This window comes from Ictalurus punctatus, chromosome 24 (genome assembly GCF_001660625.3).
Source record: "Ictalurus punctatus breed USDA103 chromosome 24, Coco_2.0, whole genome shotgun sequence".
Taxonomy (NCBI): domain Eukaryota; kingdom Metazoa; phylum Chordata; class Actinopteri; order Siluriformes; family Ictaluridae; genus Ictalurus; species Ictalurus punctatus.
Genome location: NC_030439.2, coordinates 9,223,724 through 9,246,681, shown reverse-complemented (window position 1 = coordinate 9,246,681; position 22,958 = coordinate 9,223,724). Strand labels below are relative to the sequence as shown.

The window sequence follows — 22,958 nt, the reverse complement described above, 5'->3', positions numbered from 1 at the left end:
ACTGCTCTTTAAAAATATGTAACTGGGCTTAAATGAGAACATGACTCAAAATAAACAACGTGTACAGCGTGTGCTGGATGTAATGATGGAAAACAGATGTATACAATGATGAGCTAACAACCCTGCTGAAAAAAAAACCCAATAGAAACCCTCATAGAACTTGTTTTAATGGTTATAACGGGAATTGTATTGGTTTTAATGGAAACTGTAACCATCCCTGTGGGTCTCCACTGGTAATTTATTACCTTCTATTGGTGCCATGTTATGTCTAGTGGATACCATTATGGACCAGTAATGGTTTTAATGGTTAGCTGATGGTTTGTAATGGTATTTGTAGTGAAAACCATTAAAATTCTGTGATGGTTTCTATTGTTTCTTTGTCTCACCATCATACTTTAAACTTTGTCATGGCATCAGAATAATTAAACGCTGCAAAAAATATCATTCATGTGTGCATGTACAGTCCAGAAAACAAACTACTGAAATAAAAAGCCAAGTGGAAGAAAGAAAAAAAGAGAACTGAGTGAATTCCACAAGTCATGATACAAAGCAGCCATGCAATCAAATCATGAGATAACATCTGTAAAGAGTTATACTAGATTATAGCCAGTACTGAACAGAAAGCAAGTACTAAACAACAGCATCATTACCACCATCATCATCATTATTATTATAAGATTTCAATTAGACTAGAAAGATTATAATCAGTTTACTAAATTCTTGTTTTACGTCTTAAATATTAAACTCAAGAAACAAGAATACATTAGTTCACCAGTGATACCTGGTGGGGAAAACAAAACAAAAAGCTGCCCAAAAAGCTGGGACTTTACCCCTGCAGACGGTTGGAGTTTCGACCTCGAGGCAGGCCATTAAGGAGCAGACGACGGAAGAGCCAATAGTCCCATGGACCGCCGTTTCAGCCACAACACCGGAGCGGAGCAGGGCAGGACGGGATTCATCGCTTCTGCCTGAGTCGCTGTGAGCACAGTGAGCCAGCACTGCTCAACGGCGGCTCAGCCAATCAGCACCGGTGGGCGGGACAAGTGGGCGGGGTCTACAGTTTAACCCGAAACTGCAGCTCAACTTCACAACACTGAATTTAAAGCGCATCCGGTGTTCTGCACGTTACCGGCACGCATGCGCACTTCTGCACACCCATAAATGCATGCTTCTTCATATAATATAATGTTGGAGGCATTTTTGTGATCATAAGAGATCCATGTCAAAATATACTCCCTGCTTTTATGCTGATCAGGTAGGACAAATCAGTGTCAATAAAATTTAAACATACACTATATGGCCCAAAGTATGTGGACACCTAACAATCACACACCATATGTGCTTGTTGAACATCCCATTCTGATGATAATAATAATAAGAAGCTCCACTCTTCTGGGAAGGCTTAACAATAGATTTTAGAGCATGGCTGTGGGATTTGTGTTCATTCAGCTACAGGATCATTAGTGAGATTGACATCAGATACTGATGTCGGGATGTTGAGGAAACTCCGCTTCCAGCTCATCCCAAAGGTGTTCAGTGGGGTTGAGGTCAGGGCTCGAGGTCAGGGCTCTGTGCAGGACACTTGAGTTCTGCCACTCCAACATTAACACACCATAGGACTTTTCATACTGCGCTGAACCAAAGATTATGGTCGTTCTAAACCCCACTTTTAACCCCGGGTATAGGAACATTTCACACTTGTAATTTAGAAGTGGGATTAGCACCGCTTTTTACCTGGGGTTATGAAACTGGTTAGCACCGCTTTTGCCAGAAGTGTACAGTGTGAAAAGATACAGTGTTAGAGAATGTTACGGCTAGATGCTTAGCAACAGACCCCCAATCAGAAACTGAACAGCATGTGCCTCATATCAAGTTATTTATCCAATCATGGTTGCTAACACCATAAACAAATATGCAAATAAGAACATTAACCAAGGGTTTAGGAATGTACAGTTTGAAACGTCAGATTACGAATACCCAGGATTAATTGTTATCCCCAGGTAAAGTTATGAGCAGTGTGAAACATGAAACATAACCCAGGATTCCATTTACCCAGGGTTTAGAATGACCCAAAGTTAACTATTTCAAGTGTGAAAAGCCCTCATGTCTTCTTGGAGCTCGCTTTGTGCACAGGGGTATTGTCATACTGGAACAGGTTTGGGCCTCTTAGTTCCAGTGAAGGGAAATTGTAATGCTACAGCCTACAAAGACATTTTATACAATTATTTACTTTCAACTTTGTGGCAACAGTTTGGAGGAGAACCACATATAGGTGTGATGGTCAGGTGTCCACATACTTTTGGCCATATAGTGTAGTTTCAGTGGTGGGGAAAAGTTTGATTGTGTTTCCTCATACCTGTAATGATGTAGCCCATGTCTTGAAAAGCAGAAAAGGGGAAAGATAAAGTTATATTCTGGTTTTATCAGTGACATTATTAAACTCGTCAGGATGCCGGAGAACACAGTAAACCTGGCCTATATTTCTTATTGCTTATTATTAAAATTCCTTCAAGGATTTTAAAATGGCCAAATGGCATGGATTTCTAGTCCAATCTGTTGCTCTAAGCTCTCATTACTTACTGCACAGCCCAGGAGTGAACACATGAATACAGGATAATTGAACAGGTGCAACTGATAGATAAAATGTTGATACTGGTTCACTTTCTACTGAAGGGTTGCCAATATATTTTATTCCTAATAAACATGGTACAGTACAAATTTTCCATACCTTAGGACAAAATAATGGAAAAAGTTCCAACTATTTTTCTGTTGATTTTGCCAGTATATTTTGCATTGTTTCTTGTTGCAAGACATTCTATTTTATTTTTTGTATGTAGCCTATATCTTCACTTTTTCACCCAGACATCAAAGGGGATGCAAATATTTGCAGTCATCTGTATTGTATGCAAGCATCTGTACTGTTTAATGAGTATTGTACTGTGTAATGAACAAATTAAGGAAATATTTGAAGTAATGTCAGTCACTATGGTAGCACCAGGGTCCCTGGTTCGATCCTGAGCTTGGGTTATTGTGAGTATGGAGAACTGCATTTTCTCACTGTGCCACATGGGTTTCCGCTGGGGTCTCCAGCTTCCTCCCAATGTTCTTAATTGCCTCTAGGTGTGGATGAGTGTGTGAACGCGTATGTGTATGGTGCACTGCGATAGACTGGCGACCTTGAGGCAGGCCATACAGGGTGAATTCTCCCACCTTCCTGGAAAAGGCTTGGAACCCCTGGATAAAGTAGTTAATGAAGATGAATCAATATTTTTATTAAACAATTTTCAAATATATTCAAATTAAATACAGATCAGGCAGGACTGTATTAATTTGGATTCTCCTGTAGAAATACCACAGACACATGCAGTTGTTTATTCTGCCATCATCTCAACCTGCACGAGCAGAGTGCTGAGGCAAAACTGTCATTCTGGTGGGAATAGTCCCCAAAAGGCAAAATTCAGCCCTGCTCTTAGCAGAAGAAGAGCCAGAGACCACAATGTCCAAGTTTGCGTTCTTTAAAAAAATGTTAATGTACTTTCTGTAAGAGTTCCAGAATTTCCTGAGAAAAACAACCACATGAGCGTATTTCTTCAGAATGTCTCTTAACAAAAAAAAAAAAACCCGACAAAAACAAATCCATAAAGGCCCACATGGGTGTTTTCAACTTTGTAAAAGTTGCTGATTATTTGTACAGGGATTATTTCTACAAACCAGAAGAAAAACATTTAAAAATAAATAAATAAAGAAATAAATAACAAGAATTTTGGGGGCAACACCAAGGACCATACAAAACCTTCAAAGGCAGTAAAAAAAATAATCTGACCGCACTCAGGGAGTGAAACAGCAGGTGATAATAAGCTGTGTGAAATATTCAGCCAGTTAGTAATCACTTTCTGGGACACAGATAATGAATTATTGATGATGATAAAGCAACTACAGCTATGATTCTTAAACCATAATATACTTCAAAGTAACCATTCAGGTCTAATGCAACTGTTTGAATTAGGAACAACAACCATGTAATAATATTTTATTAGATTTACTGCCATTTGTGGGTTTATTACATTCCATAAAGATCAGAAAAGTTCACTTGACACACTATCAGAATCAGCTATCAGGGTCTGCTAAGCAGGATTTCTTTATAATGTCTGGATGATTTTCCGAGTAGATGTTCTTTTAAAATTGATAGACTATGATCATTTAAGAATAATGCGCAATGCATAATATATAGTATAATATAGTATAATACTTAATAATACTTTTTAAATGAATGATATTTTTTTTTGGAGGTCCCAGCAGAGATATTCTTTCATGTGCACAGTGCACGGTCTGCATGAGCTATATGGTGCAGCAGCTGAATAAATGGACACATATTTCTATTGCATTTCCTATTATTTTCCATGTTAATGAACTTCCTGTGTCCTGCGAGCAAGGTTGCAGGTTCCCTGTATAATGGCCACGTATTACAGATCAGAAATGCTCACTAATGTTAATTTGTTCCTCATTAAAAGACTGGGAAAGAAATGTGTCTAACGTTTGTGCACCAAGATTTTCAAGTTTTTTTTTTGTTTTTTTTGCAGTTATTGCATTGTAGTTGGGGTGTAAATTTTGCAGAAACCTGACAACACCTCCCCACAAGCTTTGGAAAGCTATTCTTTTATAGCTGCACATTACAGTAAAAACCGTGTGTGAATGTGTATGTGTATGTTTTTTGTTTTTTTTTTTGCTTTGTCCTGTGTGATCCCAGCTTCAATGCACACATCTAGTCTGAAGTTGGCAAGAATAACCAACAAACAATGAATACCCCACCTACTGTTTGTATCTGTATTTGTATTTGTTTGTGATGCATTATCTGTTCAATCCAAATAAACTATTTGTACTTGGTTACAGCCCTAGTACACATTTGAGGCCAAATGTTTACATACACCTAGATACACTCATTAGTTTGGCAAGTCACTTAAGGCATATACTTTGTTCGCATTAGAGGTAATTTGCTGAGATGTCAGTCATGATCATTCCCGATTTACTGATTGGCAGTAAAGAGTAAAGAGGTTCCGTCACTTTGAAAGGATGATCAATCATCATAAAGAGAAGCCATCCATCCAGGCAGGAGAAATGAAGAGTGCACTGTCTAATAAAGATTTTTTTTCTGTGCAAAACCAAACCCACTGACACTCCCACTCACTCGCAGTGAAGCCAGGAAGGACTCAAACTGATGCACTAAAAACCTGCTGTCAAGTGAGTGTTAATCTTTTGTCCCATTAAAACAGTGACTACCCAAACATGCACAGGCTTCAATGGGTATCTGTTAGCTCTGTATTGGGCGTTTCAAAGGAGATTTCCACACAGGCTGAACTGTTCATCAGAAACAGTTTGTGCTTACTGAATGAATAGCGCAATATTGTAGTGAGATATTTAATCAAGTGATTCACTAAACTATTGAATACCACCAAGATTTATGAATAATAAAAACACTTTGGTAAACATTTCAATTCAGGTTTCCTGTGTAGTCTTAAAGCAAGGACCCTAACTGACTTAAGACAGGAAATGTAAGGTAACATGAAATGTGTGAGTTGTGCAAAATTGAGTTTGAATGTAAACTTTTGGCCTCAATTGTAAATGCTACGTTAACAGTAGGAAGCCAGAAATTCAAATTCAAAACTTTAAATTCTCCATAATAAGTCAAGCTGATGATTTCCTAATTCAAAATCCTGTATGTTGCTTGAATACTGTAATACTGTATGTTATTTGCAACATTTTTTAAATGATTTGACAGACATGAACCAGTGAAAAACAAGGATATTCTTCTGTTGTTTCTGAGATAACCGACTCAGTGAGTCACAGTTTTACTTGAACCTGAGAGTTATTTAATAACAGGAGATGACTGGAGGATTGAAGGAGGGGAATTGTAGGCATGCTTGCTGGGCTCTCTGCTTCCTTCTCTGTAGCCATGAGGACATTATTCCCTCAAGTGCATTTCTCTTGAGTAATGAAATGGTAACTGGGAGGATAACATGAACTATACAGATGGAGCCGAAGCAGCTATATGTAAAATCCTAAGTATGGCTCAGTGCCAGTCTGCTTGCATTGACTGTCCCCTCTGTGGCCTCTCATTATGGTTCACATACCACTAAAACATTTCCAGTCTAGAGCATTGGCCAAGAGTGTGAGAACCAGATGAAATGGGCACACAGGCAGCCGAGGGAACATAACATCACAGCTTATCCGCACCAGGAAAGCCATAGTCAGGCCAAGGAACCTTTGATATCAGAGTGCTCTGGCGAATGAGACTGGCACAAAGATACATACTATTAGTTTACCAATCACCCTGAAATTAGCCAAGAAAATGTTGGACTAGATTTAAAGGAACCATTTACAGTAAACTGTGATTAGATGTTGGCATTTGCATAGGATTCCAGTTTAATTCCACCCATTTTTCTTCCCACAAAGGGGTTGATTTTCACAGTGTCACAATAGGGCTGGAATTTAAACCGATGAAGAGGAAGTGAGGATGATAGTGATGAGAGTGGTGTGGACTTTAAGGAGACTGGCCACATCAATTTGCTCACCGTTCTTCCGCTCCTGGATGGAAGGAAGACTATGGCTAGGCTGCAGCGATATTGCCTCCATGTCATGGGTCACAGCTTCACCCCTTGTACTCGAAACCAGAATCTCCAAATCCCTTTCTGTTCCCAGACACCTCTGGGGCTCCATGTCACCTGAAGCGAAGGTGGAATATGTCTCCCTGAAAACAAGTGTGGGGGTGAAGCCAGTAGTTCATGGAAACAATGGAGAGTACTCTGAAAAACAGAATCATTTCAGTATTAACTGCAATGTAGTCTTGGTCAAGGTGAGCCAAGGTTAATTGTTAACTGTACTTATTAATGTGAATGCTTAACTGAATTCATGTTTTCTTTTACACTCAGCAGAAATGTACCAAATCATACCAAAATGCTATCAACTCTTCTTCTCTCTTAAATGAATTAAAGTTAAAAACTAAAGGACGAGGCCTCATTTTTGGTTATTCATAGCAACATATGGGCTACAGTCAATAATTATATACCTACTAGGTCTACCCGATAGTACTTCCCAAGTAGCACAGCGGAAAAGGGTTCACCCTTTCACCGGTAGATTACAACTTTGAATCCCTGATTATGCCACAGCCATCTGTGGCCAGGAGCCAAGGGAACAAAATATTAAATGAACCTCATGCTTTGAAATGTGGCATTATAGCGCAGTGGGTAATGTTGCTGATTCATGTGCCAGCGTCCTGGGTTCAAGCCTAAGCTCAGGTGAGTGAGCAGAGTTTCATTTTATTCCAGGACTTTGAATATACCTGATCAAATCCCGTTGGCTAACTGAAAGCAAATTGTGTTAACTCAATGCAATTCACTGAACCGATGTACACATTTCAGTTAAGCCACCCTTTGCTTAGACTAGGGAGCCAGCCCCTCTTCATAGAAGATGTACAGTTGATCAGCTGTCACCCAGTCTAAAGGATATTGTAGAAATCCTGGATTCAACCACAAAGTCACTCCACAGTCATCTGTTTAACAACTAAAGCAATACAAGCTTTTCTCCAGCTGAAGTGATAGTTAACAGAAAGGCTGTTTGCTGAGACACCCAATTCTTCTTCTTGTTCATAGGCTAATAAAAGTGTGCCTTAAGGAATTCCAGCAAAGAGGGAGGAAGTGACCTGGTGACCTGTTTGAGGGTCCCAAATTGTTGCCATACAGTTGATAATGTATCTGTGCTTGGGGAGGAAACTGCCAGGGTATTCCAACAACTAATGAAAGTAGCAGTGGGAACCAAGGTCTTGCTGGCCCACATGTTGGACTCAGAGGCCTAGTTGTTGAATTCTGTAGCGTATGAGAAGAATCACTTATAGAGTAGGAAAGGCATAACAAATGGTATAACAAAGATTTAACAAGTTGTGAGGCCAGTTGTGCATTCTGACCCATATGTAGTTGCCATCCAGTTTTTAGTGGTATTGTCACTGTTAAGGGCTCACACCTAAAACTAGTGCAAAGGCAGACAGGCCACTTATAGGAATTGGAACTAGGCTGTGCTGTCCTAAAGGCTCCACATTAATCTGGTGTGCTGACTTTGTGATTCCAAAACCTGTACCCTCCTATCTACTCATAGCAGCAGGTGTGATGTCTGCAAATTGACACAAAGCAGGGGTGAATTTGCACAATTCAGGCAGAGCAGAATCTTCCAACCACACTTGGCGACACATAGAAACCAAGCTAAAAGAGAGTTACCCTATCCTAGCCCAGGTGTCCCACCCCACTGGAGTGAGGTGTCAGTCAATATCTCCAGATTGAAGTAACTGTTACAATGCAAGCAGCAAACTAGCTAATGTATTGCCAGTATGCAATATCAGAAGTGACCAGGGAGTCACAATACGATGTGTGAAGGGAACACCAGCACCAAAACAAGCCTGTAAGCTGGACCGGATTGTAGAATATTAAAAAGGTGGGAACTGACTTGGCAGGGAAGAGATGAGATGCAAGTGCCTCTCAAGAGTATATCTGAGAATATCTGAGAATATCGATTACACCTTTGTTATACCTTTGTGAGTAACAAAGCAACATAGCTTTCTAATAAAAAATACTTGCAATATACAAGAATCCATAATCACCAAGGTAGAAAGAAAATAAGAGGAAGCTTTTGCCATCATTGAAGGACAGGTTACATTTAGCTCTGAAACTGGTTACTAATCAGCTAGCTCCATACTGTATTGTTCTCATGTAGACTGACAGGCAAGAAGAAGAAAGGAAAGATGGCTGTATGACAGTGGAATTTATTGCAAATACTGCATCATCAATACTTGGTATGCATTCACACACACAAGAGGAGGTAATTTACATACAGGTGTTTCATAGCACCCCTGGCAGGAAGTTTAGCATTATACATACAGTATTTATGATATAGCCAGGCCTTAAATAGAGGTGTACTTAAAATAAATTCTGGGCAAAAGGTTTGAATTCACAACTGGTAATTAAAAGTTTAATATTAAGTTTGTAAATTTGGAAAGAAACTAAAAGCTTAACCATTTAGAGCGACACTTTTCTGGACCTTTTACAGAAATGTTATAATTTTATGAACTCTTGAACTTGATGAAATGTGGCACAGTTTGTCATGCTAATTTGATGTAAGAGTGAATGTCATTGGCAAAACCACAACAGTTACTTCAAAATCCCACCAAGATATCTGTATGTATGGCCAGCAAACTGAGTAACTTTGTAATGTATTATTACATTTATTACACAAAACAGCAAGATAGGGGGTTTGAATGATTTATGTACAATATTCCATTTAAAAAAAATCCAGGACATACTGCAAATTAGTTACTTAGGTGGATTAAGTGGGTTCAACATTTGAATGATTCTCGCCTACGTTCATAAACTCCGCCCCCAGGATCTACTTTGGAAAGAGGTTGGACGGGGAGCGCCGGTGCACGGCCATTTTCAGATCTCTCCAGAGATGTTCAATCGGGTTCAAGTCTGGGCTCTGGCTGGGCCACTCAAGGACATTCACAGAATTGTCCTGAAGCCACTTCTTTGTTATCTTGGCTGTGTGCTTAGGGTCGTTGTCCTGTTGGAAGATGAACCTTCGCCCCGGTTTGAGGTCCAGAGCGCTCTGGAGCAGGTTTTCATCAAGGATGTCCCTGTACATTGCTGCATTCATCTTTCCCTCGATCCTGACTAGTCTCCCAGTTCCGGCCGCAAGATAAACATGATGCTGCCATCACCATGCTTCACTGTAGGGATGGTATTGGCCAGGTGATGAGTGGTGCCTGGTTTCCTCCAGACATGACACTTGCCATTCAGGCCATAGAGTTCAATCTTTGTATCATCAGACCAGAGAATTTTGTTTCTCATGGTCTGAGAGTCCTCCAGGCGGGCTGTCATGTGCCTTTTACTGAAGAGTGGCTTCCGTCTGGCCACTCTACCATACAGGCCTGATTGGTGGAGGGCTGCAGAGATGGTTGTTCTTCTGGAAGTTTCTCCTCTCTCCACAGAGACACGCTGGGGCTCTGTCAGAGTGACCATCGGGTTTTTGGTCACCTCCCTGACTAAGGCCCTTCTCCCCTGATCGCTCAGTTTGGCCAGGCGGCCAGCTCTAGGAGTCCTGGTGGTTCCAAACTTCTTCGATTTACAGATGATGGAGGCCACTGTGCTCATTGGGACCTTCAATACTGCAGAAATGTTTCTGTACCCTTCCCCAGATCTATGCCTCGATACAATCCTGTCTCGGAGGTCTACAGACAATTCCTTGGACTTCATGGCTTGGTTTGTGCTCTGACATGCATTGTTAACTGTGGGACCTTATATAGACAGGTGTGTGCCTTTCCAAATCATGTCCAATCAACTGAATTTGCCACAGGTGGACTCCAATCAAGTTGTAGAAACATCTCAAGGATGGTCAGTGGAAACAGGAGGATGCACCTGAGCTCAATTTTGAGTGTCATGGCAAAGGCTGTGAATACTTTTGTACATGTGCTTTTTTGTTTTTTATTTTTAATAAATTTTCAAAGATTTCAAACAAACGTCTTTCACCTTGTCATTATGGGGTATTGTTTGTAGAATTTTGAGGAAAATAATTAATTTAATCCATTTTGGAATAAGGCTGTAACATAACAAAATGTGGAAAAAGTGAAGCGCTGTGAATACTTTCCGGATGCACTGTATACATATTAACAAAAAGTATGTATTCATAAGCATAAAAACAAAAACAACAACAAAAAAGTTTAAAAAAACAAAACTGATAAGGTAAAAACTATTCAGACACAACAAATTACCATCATTAGTACTTTGTTGCAAAGCAATTACAGCTTCAAGATGTCCATGTTAAGAAGTAATTCACCTTTTGCAGCATAGTGGATCAATTTTGGCCCATTTCCCTTGTCTTCAGTTCCCCAAAGTTATGAGGGTCCCTCTGATGGTCTCTCAATTTCAAAATCCTACATACATTTTCATTGGGATTCAAGTCAGGAGATTGGCTAGGCCATGCTAGGTCTTCTAGAATTATTGTGGCTGTATGTTTGGGGTCATTGTCTTGTTGAAACATCCATCTTCTTCCCAGATTTAGGTTCTTGAGATTAAATGTGTCCCAGTACATCACTCCATTCATGATTCCTTCAATGATGTGTAATGTCCTACATACTTCACTGTGGCTATGATGTTCTTGGGATTATACACCCAACCCTTCTTTCTCCAAACATATTGAGTGGAATTATTGCCAAAAAGGTATTTTTGGTTTCAGGTGACCAAATTATATTGATCCAAAATTGTTCTGATTTGTCGACATGCTCATCTCTGTGCCCCCCCCCCCCCTTTTTTTTGGCAGAGGAGTTTTTGCGTGAGGTGTAGGAACGGAGATGATTGCAGTGCAGTTCATTTATTCTCTGTGTAACTGTTGTTTCTGCTGCAACTGTTTTTGAGTGATCGCTGGTTCACTCTTCTTTCTTATCATTAGTCTGAGAGCGAGTTGTGAAATCTTGCACCTGTCCAGGGATGATTAGTTGTGGATCCAGGAACTCCCCACCTACATATTATTGAACCAGCTGTACTGACAGGGATGTTTAAGGTCTTTGCCATGGCTCTGTAGCTTTTTTCCATTTGAGTGTTCTTAATAATGTTGTGCCTGAGAACTTTAGGAAGTTCCTTCACCCTCACAGTTGTGGTGTGTGAAATATTTTCAACTAATTGCAACATCTTTTACAGTGACACCAGGTGCAATTTGCATGAGAACATTTTTTCAGCATTTATATCTAGACCTTCTATTATTTCTATGTAACATTTACATATATACTTTAACATAGTGTCTGAATACTTTTTCCTTATTAATTTTGTTTTTTAAATATATAATTTCTAAGCTTATAAATACATACTATTTTGTTAATATTTTAAACTATCAAGTGGGAAATTTGAAGTGGATATATGAACTGAAAGTATGTTAAATAGCAAAAACCCAAGTGTGTGTCCTTACACACTCTTCTATCTCATCATTAAGTCATCTCTGGTTTGTAGTGCTCATCACTGGAATAGCCAGATCTCTGTGAAGCATATCCCTGTCTTTGAAGCCATGCAGCCCATAGCTACCTACTGTAAGTGTGGCTGTGGAGTTGGAGTTATGACACACACACACACACACACACACACACACACACACACACACACACACACACACACACACAAAAGATTCATATTCTTCATTAGAAATGACGAACAATGGCTTGTTGTGGAGCAGCATGAGGAGTGCAATCTCTGCATTAAAGCATTTAATAAACTGTTTAACTGTTTTTGCTAGCTCTGCAACAAACTTCTAAACACTTACAATTTAATACCAGGTCTTACAGACTATGAAGAATGTGCATGATGAAGATCAGTAGATGGCAGTGCAGTTCTGATCTAACTCTACATCATGTTCAGAACTATATATTATATTCAGAACATCATATTCACAGCTCTACATCACATTCAGAATATCATATTGAGAATAAACTTCATATTCAGGTCGCCTGATTCAGAAATCTACTTTATATTCAGAACTCTACATGATAAATGATAAACCTATATTATATTCAGCACATCATATTAATTTTTATTAGCATTTCATTAACATTGCATTTTACAAGCATCTAGCTTATTTTTAGTTTGTATTACAAAAACAGAACCCATTGTTTAGGAAGAATTTATAACAACTGATAAAATTTGTAATAAAGTAAAACATGTTAAATGACCATATTTTATCTGTCCATAGGGACTGAATGGAAAAAGTTACCTCATGGAAGAAAGGGAAGAGAAGGACAAACAGTCTGTTAAAGCACACTAGGTCATGGTAACTCTGAAACAGATAAAAATGATTTAATAAATAAACAGAATTAATTTTAAAAAAGATAAAAAGAAATTAATATGGCTGCAACAACTAATTGAATTTTTTTAAATAAAAACTTATCCAAAAAAAGTTGTCAATGTACTTTGTTGATTAGTTGTACTGTGCTATGAAGTAAACTGTGGCACTACTTCACTTCATTTAGTCTAAAAAAAAAAAAAAAGTGACGCCATTTAAGGGAAAATGAAGCATGTACATTACACAGTGTGAAAATTCATTTTTAAAAAAATAGGAATTAAGAATTTTGATAATTATAAGGCGTGGTTGATGGTGTGACTAACACTTTTGGAGATGACAGTCAAGCCTTATGAATATGCATGTGTTTTCCAACACGCACCTGAAGCTCTTGACAGTTTTGTAGTAAAGTCATGTTTTGTTCTGCTGTACTGATATAATAACTACCAAACTAGTGAGTTAATGAAGTGACGACACAAACCAAGGCAGCTAAAACACTCGCTAAATTTCAGTATGACCTTAGCTAACACATAAAGTAGTATGGTAAGTTTAGCCAGTCACTCATTTTAAAACAAAATCCACCGGCAGAACGAGCGGCGCATGAAAGAGCATTTCTCCATGCAGATGTGTAACTTACTCCAGATTGACTGCTGTTCATCAGTATAGTTTCAGTTGGTACATTACATTAGCTACTTATACTTACATTACTTTGATTAAAATGGTGGATAATGTCAGCTAGTTAGCAAATGGTAGCTTGTATAATTTTCACATGTACAGTATATTGAATTTACCATAGTCAGGAAATTCAATATACATGTGAAAATTATACAACTACAATTGATCAATTAAACATATTAATTAAAAATACTGTACTTGCCACTTTGAGTTAACCAATTCTCCATCTTAGGTTGCACTTCAGGTAAGCAATATGGCCAATAGTTTTTGGACACATGACCATCAAACCAATATGTGGTTCCTCCCCAAACTGTTTCCACAAAGTTGGAAGGACACAATTGTATAGAATGTCTTCACTAGAACTAAGAGGCCCAAACCTGTTCCAGCATGACAATGCCCCTATACACAAAGCAGAGTCTACAAAGACACGTGTGTTAAGGTTGAAGTGGAAGATCTCAAGTGTCCTGCACAGAGCCCTGATCTCAACCCCACTGAACACCTTTGGAATGAACTGGAACTGGAGTCTCCTCACCCAACATCAGTGCCTGACCTCACTAATGCCCTTGTAGCTGAATGAACACAAGCCATGCTCCATGTCAGAACCTTTTTCACCTTTATTGTGAAACTGCAACATATAAATATCAAGTGACAAACTCCCAGAAAAGTTTTTTGGGGAAAAAAGAAAAACCAAAAACTTCTAATACCCAGCTTGCATAAGTGTGCATACACCAATTTATCTCTTGATGCAAAGCAGTACTCGAAAACTGTTCCGCTTTGTATTATTTGAAATGAAACATTAGTGCAGCACTGAATATTATAGAAAACTATAAATCAGATGTAAAGCATGGTACATTTTTGCTAACCATGAAGAGTAAATTAGTATCTAAACAGGGCCATGAAAACACACCAGTTGTTTACTTCTAATAAAAAAGTAGTTGCTATGGGAACCGTAATCTGGCCATGTATTGATAAATCACACTAAACAATAGCAGGACAGATATTTATGGGTGAGGGCCTCTCTACTCAAGAGCCCTTTAAGAGATATGGAAAGGCCATGAAAGCCTGAAGCAGTATCAGAGATTATCCTCCATTGTGCACTTCCTGCTTAAATTACATCCTCCCCACAAAGGAGGGCTTTCACTAAATTTTCATTAAAGCAGCCATGCACACATTTATTCCACTATTACTGACACAAAGTGTACATCATGGAACAGCCCAATTTAATATATGGACACAATTTTGCACTGCTTCCAACACATTATATATTTGATTTCTTTGATGAATGGATGAAACACTTTTTCATTTCCAAGTAATTTAGCACACTTTTAACAGAGTTAAACAAATTCAAGAATTCTTATCCTGTTACTTCCTGCAAATTAAAACCAGCATGCTGTCTAGCTCATTCAGAAATAGGAGATCAGCATGACTGACTAAGCTTAGATCTTACACAAATGAAGCAAAAATATATAATAGCGGGGATTTGCAAGGGGTTGTGTAATCAGTGTCTTTGCAAGACACAATGCTTGTGCTTCATCTCCCTGAAGAGCAACTTCTAAACCTCAGACTGCAATGATTTGTGGTATGGAAAAAGGTCTGAGTTCAGGTTTGGTAGAGAGCACACAATCTGTCATTGTAGTGTGCATCCTGGTTCCACATACAATATACCGAATACTCAGTGTAAACAGATCCAGTGCCCCTGACAAACCCTAAGAATAAGAATGAAGGTCATGTCAAGCCATTATTCATACACCAAGCATCATTATAACCAAAATAATTCTTATATATATATATATATATATATATATATATATATATATATATATATATATATATATATATATATATTTTATTACATTTACATATATATATATATATATGAGTCAACTGCTAAACAGACAAATGAGATTTTTTCCCTGTGTAACACTGGTATTTTAAAAAGTTAATGAAAACCAAAGTAGATGAAATTACTAAAAGGTTGTAAACTTCAGAATCTGCATCATACAGAGAAACTGTACAGGAAACATATTTGGTTGTCTAAACAAAGTCATGTGTGTTAATTTTTTTTTTTTTTTTTTACTATCACCAGCATGAAATTCTACCCACAACAAACACTGGCTAACTCACTGGCAGTAATGTTGCAGAGGGTCAGACGGGTGGCTAAAAATATCTCAGAGACAGGGCAGAATAAGCAGCTGGAAAATACAAAAAAAGTTCCATATGTTTGTGTATTGGGAACTCAGACCAGGAGTCATCACAAAACCAACAGTGTGAGACTTGCTTGAGTGAGAGAAAGCAAGGGGAGGGAGAATTCCATAACCATTACCAAAATAAATCCCACATTTGAAACAACTTTCCCAGAAAGTCAGTTAACTCCCCAGGGCTTGTCCCAGAGTCTGGAGCACATGACCTTTACTCTACCAACATGTTCTTTGCCCTCTGACTTCCCTCTGGTGGGGCGTTTGCAAGAGAATTGGGCGACTCGGCCTCAGCCTGAAATAACCTCTGGCACTCCAGGTGAGGGGATGTTATGTTGTTGTTGTTGTTTAAAAATGACATCAGAAAGCATGATGCCTTGTGCTTCTTAAACACAGAAGTACAAGTTTAATTATTACTTACTATTATATAATAGATAAAGTCATGATGACATAAGTTTCCCTAAAATGAGACACATACCATCTGGCGATGAATGAGCTAACCCTGTTTATATAACATACTTATACACACAAACACATAAGAGGAACAACAATTTCTCTGAAGAAGCATTTCTAACTAACTTTAAAAGCTAACTTTTCCCCAATTACAGTCCCTTTTGAAATTATTGGAACAGCAAGGCCAATTCAGTTGTTTTTTCTGTAGACTGAAGACATTTAGATTTGAGACAAAAGATAAATATGAGAAGAGAGTTTAGAATTTCAGCTTTTATTTCCTGGTATTTATATGTAGATGTAGCACATTTTGTATGAGACCACTCAATTTGTAGGCAAACAAAAATATTGGAACACATGACTGACAGGTGTTTCTTGTTACCCAGGTGTGTCCTGTTAGATTGATTGATTAAACAGTGAATAGCTCTGAACATTTAGTCTTGGTTTTAGCCTTCAGTTTGACCTGTGAAGATTGCATTTGTTGCTAAAAAGGATAAGCCGACAAGAAGATCAGAGAGCTGTCTATGGGAGAAAAGCAAGCCATTTTGAAGCTGAGAAAAGAGGGAAAATCAACAATTTCTCCAAAACAACAATTTAGAATGTCCTGAAAAATAAAGAAACCACTGGTGTACTGAGCAACAGACACTGAATGGGTCAACCAAGGAAAACTACAGCAGCTGATGACAGAAACATTGTGAGAACTGTGAAGAAAAAAACAAAAGTCAACGGCATCATCAACAACTTAGAGAGCAGAAATATAGAGGCCATACCACAAGATGAAAACCACTCATCAGCAGTAAGCAGTAATCGGAAAGCCAGATTGGAATTTAGAAATAAATACAGAGATGAGCCACAAACATTCTAGAACCAAGATTAACCTCTACCAAAGTGATGGAAAGAGCAACGTGTGGAGAAAGAAAGGATCTGCACATGTTCCAAGACATACAAGCTCATCTGTGAAACATGGTGCAGGTAGTCTCATGGCTTGGGCTTGTATGGCTACTTCTGGAACATATTCACTAATCTTTATTGATGATGTAGCTCATGATTGTAGCAGGAGAATGAATTCAGAAGTTTACAGAACCATTCTGTCTAAAAATGTACAGAGAAATGCATCCGAATTAATCGGGAGGAATTTCATCATGCAGCAAGACAATGATCCAAAACACACTGCCAACTCAATAAAAGTATTTATCAAGGGGCAGAAGTGGAAGGTTTTACACTGGCCAAGTCAATCACCAGACCTTAACCCAACTAAGCAGCAAGTCACCTCCTGAAGAGTTGACTGAAGGGAGTAACTCCCCGAAAATACAACTGAAAGAGGCTGCTGTAAAAGCTTCACAAAAGAATAAACCAATAGTTTGGTGTTAGTGAGTGGCAGGCTTGATGCAGTTATTTCAAACAAGGGATATGCAACCAATTATTAAGTGTTATTTACTTTAATTTACTTCAAGACTTATCTGTTCTTATATTTTAGCTCACCTAAGCTCTCGTCTCATATCCATCTTTTGATCTCAAACCCAAATGTCATTGCTGTACAGCACAAACAAATTAATTGGCCTTCTTGTTCCAATAGTTTGGAAGGGACTGTATAATAAATAATTAACAGTAACAACTACTGAACAGAACAATAAATGGGATATCACATCTGTTATAGAACCAGCAGTCTTCCCGCAACATTGAAGGTGCCTTGTTTTGCAATTTTTTTAACGTAAAGCACCACATCACATTAGAAATCAATTTTGATTCATGAATTACCTCTGTGTTTCATTTAATCCCACTGATTTCTGACAGTCCAGGACAACACAGGTGTGAGGTTGGTACAGCACATACCAATGTAAATTATCAGTATAAGAGATGTGAAGAATGAGGAAACGTTGACCGTCAGACATCCCAAGCAAACATTCAACTATAAACACTATGTGCAAAAGTGGGAAAGTTTATATGGTGACATCATGGCAATAATCCACATATCTGGCTTGGTTTTTTGTTTTCCAATTTTGAGACATGAACTTTTTATGCACTGCAAAAAGATTTTCAATAATTAACATTAATCTGCATACAAGTGACAGAGTGACAATAAAAGCATCTAAGCCTCCAGCATTAAGTCAGATGATGCATGGGCTGAGAAAACAAAGTCCAGACCAACAGGGACTAAAGTATATATACAGAGACCTCTGGACCAGCGCTGCGAGAGTGCAGCTGAAGTCTTCATCCCCCTCGCTCCCACCCATAAGTGTGTAAACCAGAGGACAAATTAACAACAAAAGCGTTTCAAATATAAATTCTCAGGATTATCATTCAGTGTGGTTTGTGATTTCTAAAATATTCTGAATCATAGTATGAATGTGTTCCTTGCCTGAGGCAAGGTCATGGACACTGACATTTATTAACATGTGTGGCTGCAAACACTCAGGGTGAGTCATCACACTTCCAGAGTATATGCACCAAGCTTACTATTTCCTCATAAAAACTAACCAATGACAGAGTATGTCTGGCAAGAGTAAATCAAGATGACTGGACATGTTATAATCATGTTAATGACAAAAATTCCTTCCTGATTATTAACCAAATCTAGTTAGTGGGACTAGACATTAAAAGTGACCTAAATGTAAACCATTCTAGGCAAGTGCTTAACACAAAGGACTGAGATTTTAACATGAGACATTAAGGGTAGAATGCTGGACCTTTGCATATTCCTTCAGAATACTGAGATATGTTTGTTAATCATACCGACAACTGATACAGTCCAGACAAACGGAGAGTACTTCAGATAAACAGAAAAAAGATGTGAAGTGCAACCCTTTTAAAGTGCCCCTAAACATAATTCTTAACTCTTGTAATGGAGAACACAGTGCAGAAAAAATTATGAGTTGCACAAGCTGAACTTTATATTTTGTGACTGGAACTTTATAATGGACAGAAGTACTGAAAGTTCTCTTATAATCAGACAGATCATATGATTGCTGTTTTGAACTGAACGTAACTAAATGAAAGCTGCATTTTAAAATAAATACACAAAAACAAAACAATACACAGTATCATATATCACAACATTCAATTAAATTTGATTTGTATAGCACATTTAACCAAACTTTTGTCACACATAACATGCTGTACAGAATTCTGAATATAGATTTGATTCCCATTGGGCAAGCCAGAGGTGACAGTGGTGAGGAAAAAACTCCCTGAAATGACATGAGGGGGAAAAAAGGAAACCCATCCTCTTCTGGGTGACTTCTGGATTATAGGTGTAGGGTATGTGATATACAGCATTGTAATATGGGATGTACATGTTTAAAAAAATTGTTAAAAATTTGTTAAAAAATTAAAGTCTCGTGTTTTTGTGTATTGCCGTTTTATCTTCTATTGGAGATTTGCATTGGTCCTTTAATAGGGCTGGGCAATATGACAAAAATATCATATCAGGATTCTTGAGGACATGTCTTTGATATACGTTTTCTTTTTACTATGCATACTACGATATATTATTTAGCTAACAAGCTGCCTGCAAAACAGTAGTGAAATAAATTTTAAAAAAGATAAACTGAGTTTGACGAGACTTTTCTTTAATGCCTACAAAGACAAAGAAGATTAAGTTAAAAAAAAGGTCAAATCAACGACATCCATTCAGTACCGTTCAATATAAATATATTAAAAAAAGAAAATTACCATACCAACGATATCTCAGAAAAGTGTATCGCATAATCATTAATCATGATAGTGATATTATATTGATATATCACCCAGCCCTATTCCTTAAAGTGCTTCATAAACACCTTTTTGACCTTCTAATATTTTGTATCTTAATGTAAAAAAAGGTCAAAAAGGTGTCTGAAGAACAATAAATCTAAAAAAACCCAATAATAATAATAATAATAATAATAATAATAATAATAATAATAATAATCAATTGAAAAAAAGTCCAATAGATGATCGTATTACAAAGGGTAAAACATGCATAATGCTTACGATTATTAATGATCATGATTGTAGGGGATTCAAATGATAAGTAAATAAACTTTCTTAACTATAACTCCTTGAAACATTTGTTTAAAGTCCGCTCTGAGCTTTGCCATTCACGGATAAAGGTGTTGCATATACAATAAATAACATTAACAAGCACAAAAGACGAGAAAAATGAACCTCTCCGCTGAGTTCCCGCACAATAAAAACTTTTTAGACAAACTGAATGACATAAAACGGAAACCGACCTGGGTATTTGTTGTGTTCATTTCCGTAGCTGCATGTGTAGATGTTAGGCTCTGTCCCTAACCGCATACCTAGATATATTTGCACACTATTTAGCACAGTAGTGTGCAGTGCTGCCTGGCGTGGGGGGGCGGAGATAGCCGCCCACCAGCTCTGATGTAATGACCCCTTGTGTCCTAAATGCATGAGGGACCCTTCACACTTTGCCTGTCCCAAATCAATAAAGATATAATTTAATAAGAGGTGATCTCAGGTCATTTCTCATCAACACTTCTCAACTGTCCTGTCAGTTTACTCAGCTGTTCAGTACTGTATGGACACATGAACAGAGTAAACTTCAACACACATAACTATACATATACAGTGTGGTCCAAAAGTCCAAAAGAGGCCACACTGAAAGGGACTTTGATAATACTGTTAATAATAATAATAATAATAATAATAATAATAATAATAATAATAATAATAATAATAATAATAACATGATCATGATCATGGTCATCATCATCATCAACATTATTATTATTATTATTATTATTATTATTATTATTATTTTTTTTTTTTTAATTTTTATTTTATTTTATTTTAAACAGGAAATAAACCGTTTTAGAATTTAAATTTTTTTTTAACCAAAGAAAGGAAATTATTCAATATCTTAGATATTCAAGATTCAAGATTCTGCACTTTCCAGATCACAATTGAAACAAATTTTGGATATTGAGCATGTAAATTGCTTTTTTTTTTTGTTTGTACAAAAGGTCAAATTTTCCCCGAGGCTTATTTCTTCCATTGAAGTACATGTTCAGATGATATTGTGATGGATTTGATCTAACATGGAACATTAAGTTTTACACAAATTTGCGAAGTCCATGCCAACTCAAGTGCACATTGTAATTAAAGGGAAAAAATCGGACATACCAAATACTAACAAACTACTATGAAAATATTTCAAAGGTTCTACTTTTCACTCAATTTGTTATGAAAATGTTTAGAAAAGAATGTAAATTAGAAAAGAATGTAAAATAGAAGAATTTTCAGTATGTACACCACCGTAAATTACAAATAAATAAACAATAAAATAAAATAAAAAACCTCACATTTTATAAAGATAGCTGATTCAAATGACACATTGTCTAACACTGCCATCTGGTGTGTCACATTTGACCTGACATCTGGTAATAAAAACTGTTCCAAATAAATACTAAATAAATCATTTAAATGTATTATGAGGGATGGAGAGACTAAAGTAGAACACTATACTTTAGTGTTATTGGACAATTATCAATAGAGTTAAGTAAGAAAGAAAATACTTAGTGGAAGTGCTTCATTATTACATTATTATAGAATATTGGTATGTAAGGAAAAAATTCAGTTCAAGCATATCATTGAGCAGTTGAAGATTAATTTGCCACCTCACAGGGTCCACAGTTCGATCCTGAATTCAGGTACTGTCTGGTTAATGCTGCTAGGTGGACTGGCTGCTAGAATTGCCACGTGAATGAAAGGACTGGAAAAAGGAAACTATGACTATGGACACAACTAACAGTTATGTTGACTAGAATGCTAGTTAGGCTGCTGTTGGGCAAATGAGACTGCAGTCCTGCAGGCCAAACCTAGTTCTGGGAAAAATGTGAGAATGAAACGGTAGATTGGGGAGCAATGTGCATTTCTATTAACGTTAACTTTTGTAAGTTGTCATTGCATGATATTTCACTGAAGGCATGCGTCATGCTGTTGTTATTAAATAAAACAATACGCCACTTGAGGGCATAAAAGTGATTTTATCAGAGGTAAAGGAGATTTAGGCAGTCCCCTTCATGTATATACTGTAGAATATATATAGAGCAGACGAAGAGTAGTGTACTCTATCTACAGAACAATGGCTTAAGTGTTACATTTTTATGTTTTGAAACCTGGAGCTTGAATGCAGAGTTAAATTATTGTGACATGATCACAAGTGTGGTTGCAGGTGTGCATATTGTGCATTTTGAGTATTTTTCAATGGTTTTGATCATGGCTCAGTCAACCAGATGTTAGAGCCAAAACTATCAGTTTTATAATTTGGTTTTAAATACATAAATGAAGTTGTACTAGTTGCTATGGGTGCTAATCTTCATATGTAAGTGTCTGCTAAATAAATAAATTTAATACATCTACGATGGACATGTATATCAACTCACCTTGAATTGTACTGCTGCTACTCTACTGCTCATCCATCCATCCATTTTCCATACGTCTTATCCTGCACAGGATCACAGGGAGCCTGGAGCCTGTCCAAGGAAACCCGGGGCACAAGTCAGGGGACACCCTGGATGGGGTGCAAACCCATCACAAGCACAATCACTACTAATGCCAACCAGCCTACAATGCCTACAATGTCTTTGGACTGAGGGGGGAAAGAGGAGTAATCAGAGGAAACCCCCAAAACACAAGGACAACTCCGCTCACACAGAGCAGAGGTAGGATTGAAACCACCACTCCAGGGGTCTGAGGCAAAAGTGCTAACCGCTAAGCCACCATGCCCCCTTGCTGCTGCTCAAAAGGGGGTAAATAGCATCATAGTGATCA

General features: G+C 37.7%; 1 protein-coding gene and 1 long non-coding RNA gene across 6 annotated transcripts in view; one reads left to right on the top strand and one right to left on the bottom strand.

The window, feature by feature from the left end:
• The window catches only part of mrtfbb (myocardin related transcription factor Bb), a 42,602-nt gene extending 22,083 nt beyond the window's left edge, over positions 1-20,519 (bottom strand). The window contains exons 1-3 of one of the 5 annotated variants that reach the window (XM_053675205.1): positions 20,393-20,519; positions 12,793-12,855; positions 6,570-6,800 (exon numbers count right to left, since the gene is read on the bottom strand). In XM_053675205.1, coding sequence (XP_053531180.1) covers positions 6,570-6,714 — 145 coding nt within the window. In that variant the 5' untranslated portion in view covers positions 6,715-6,800; positions 12,793-12,855; positions 20,393-20,519. Of the gene's footprint in view, positions 1-781; positions 994-6,569; positions 6,801-12,792; positions 12,856-20,392 lie in introns of those variants that run through there. The other 4 variants (XM_017454622.3, XM_017454623.3, XM_017454624.3 and 1 more) reach the window with 4 other exon arrangements.
• LOC128629057 (uncharacterized) overlaps positions 15,774-22,958 on the top strand; it is a 49,759-nt gene continuing 42,574 nt past the window's right edge. Inside the window, exons 1-2 of the long non-coding RNA XR_008393376.1 lie at positions 15,774-16,047; positions 22,641-22,849. This is a non-coding gene — a long non-coding RNA (uncharacterized LOC128629057). The remainder of the gene's footprint in view (positions 16,048-22,640; positions 22,850-22,958) is intronic.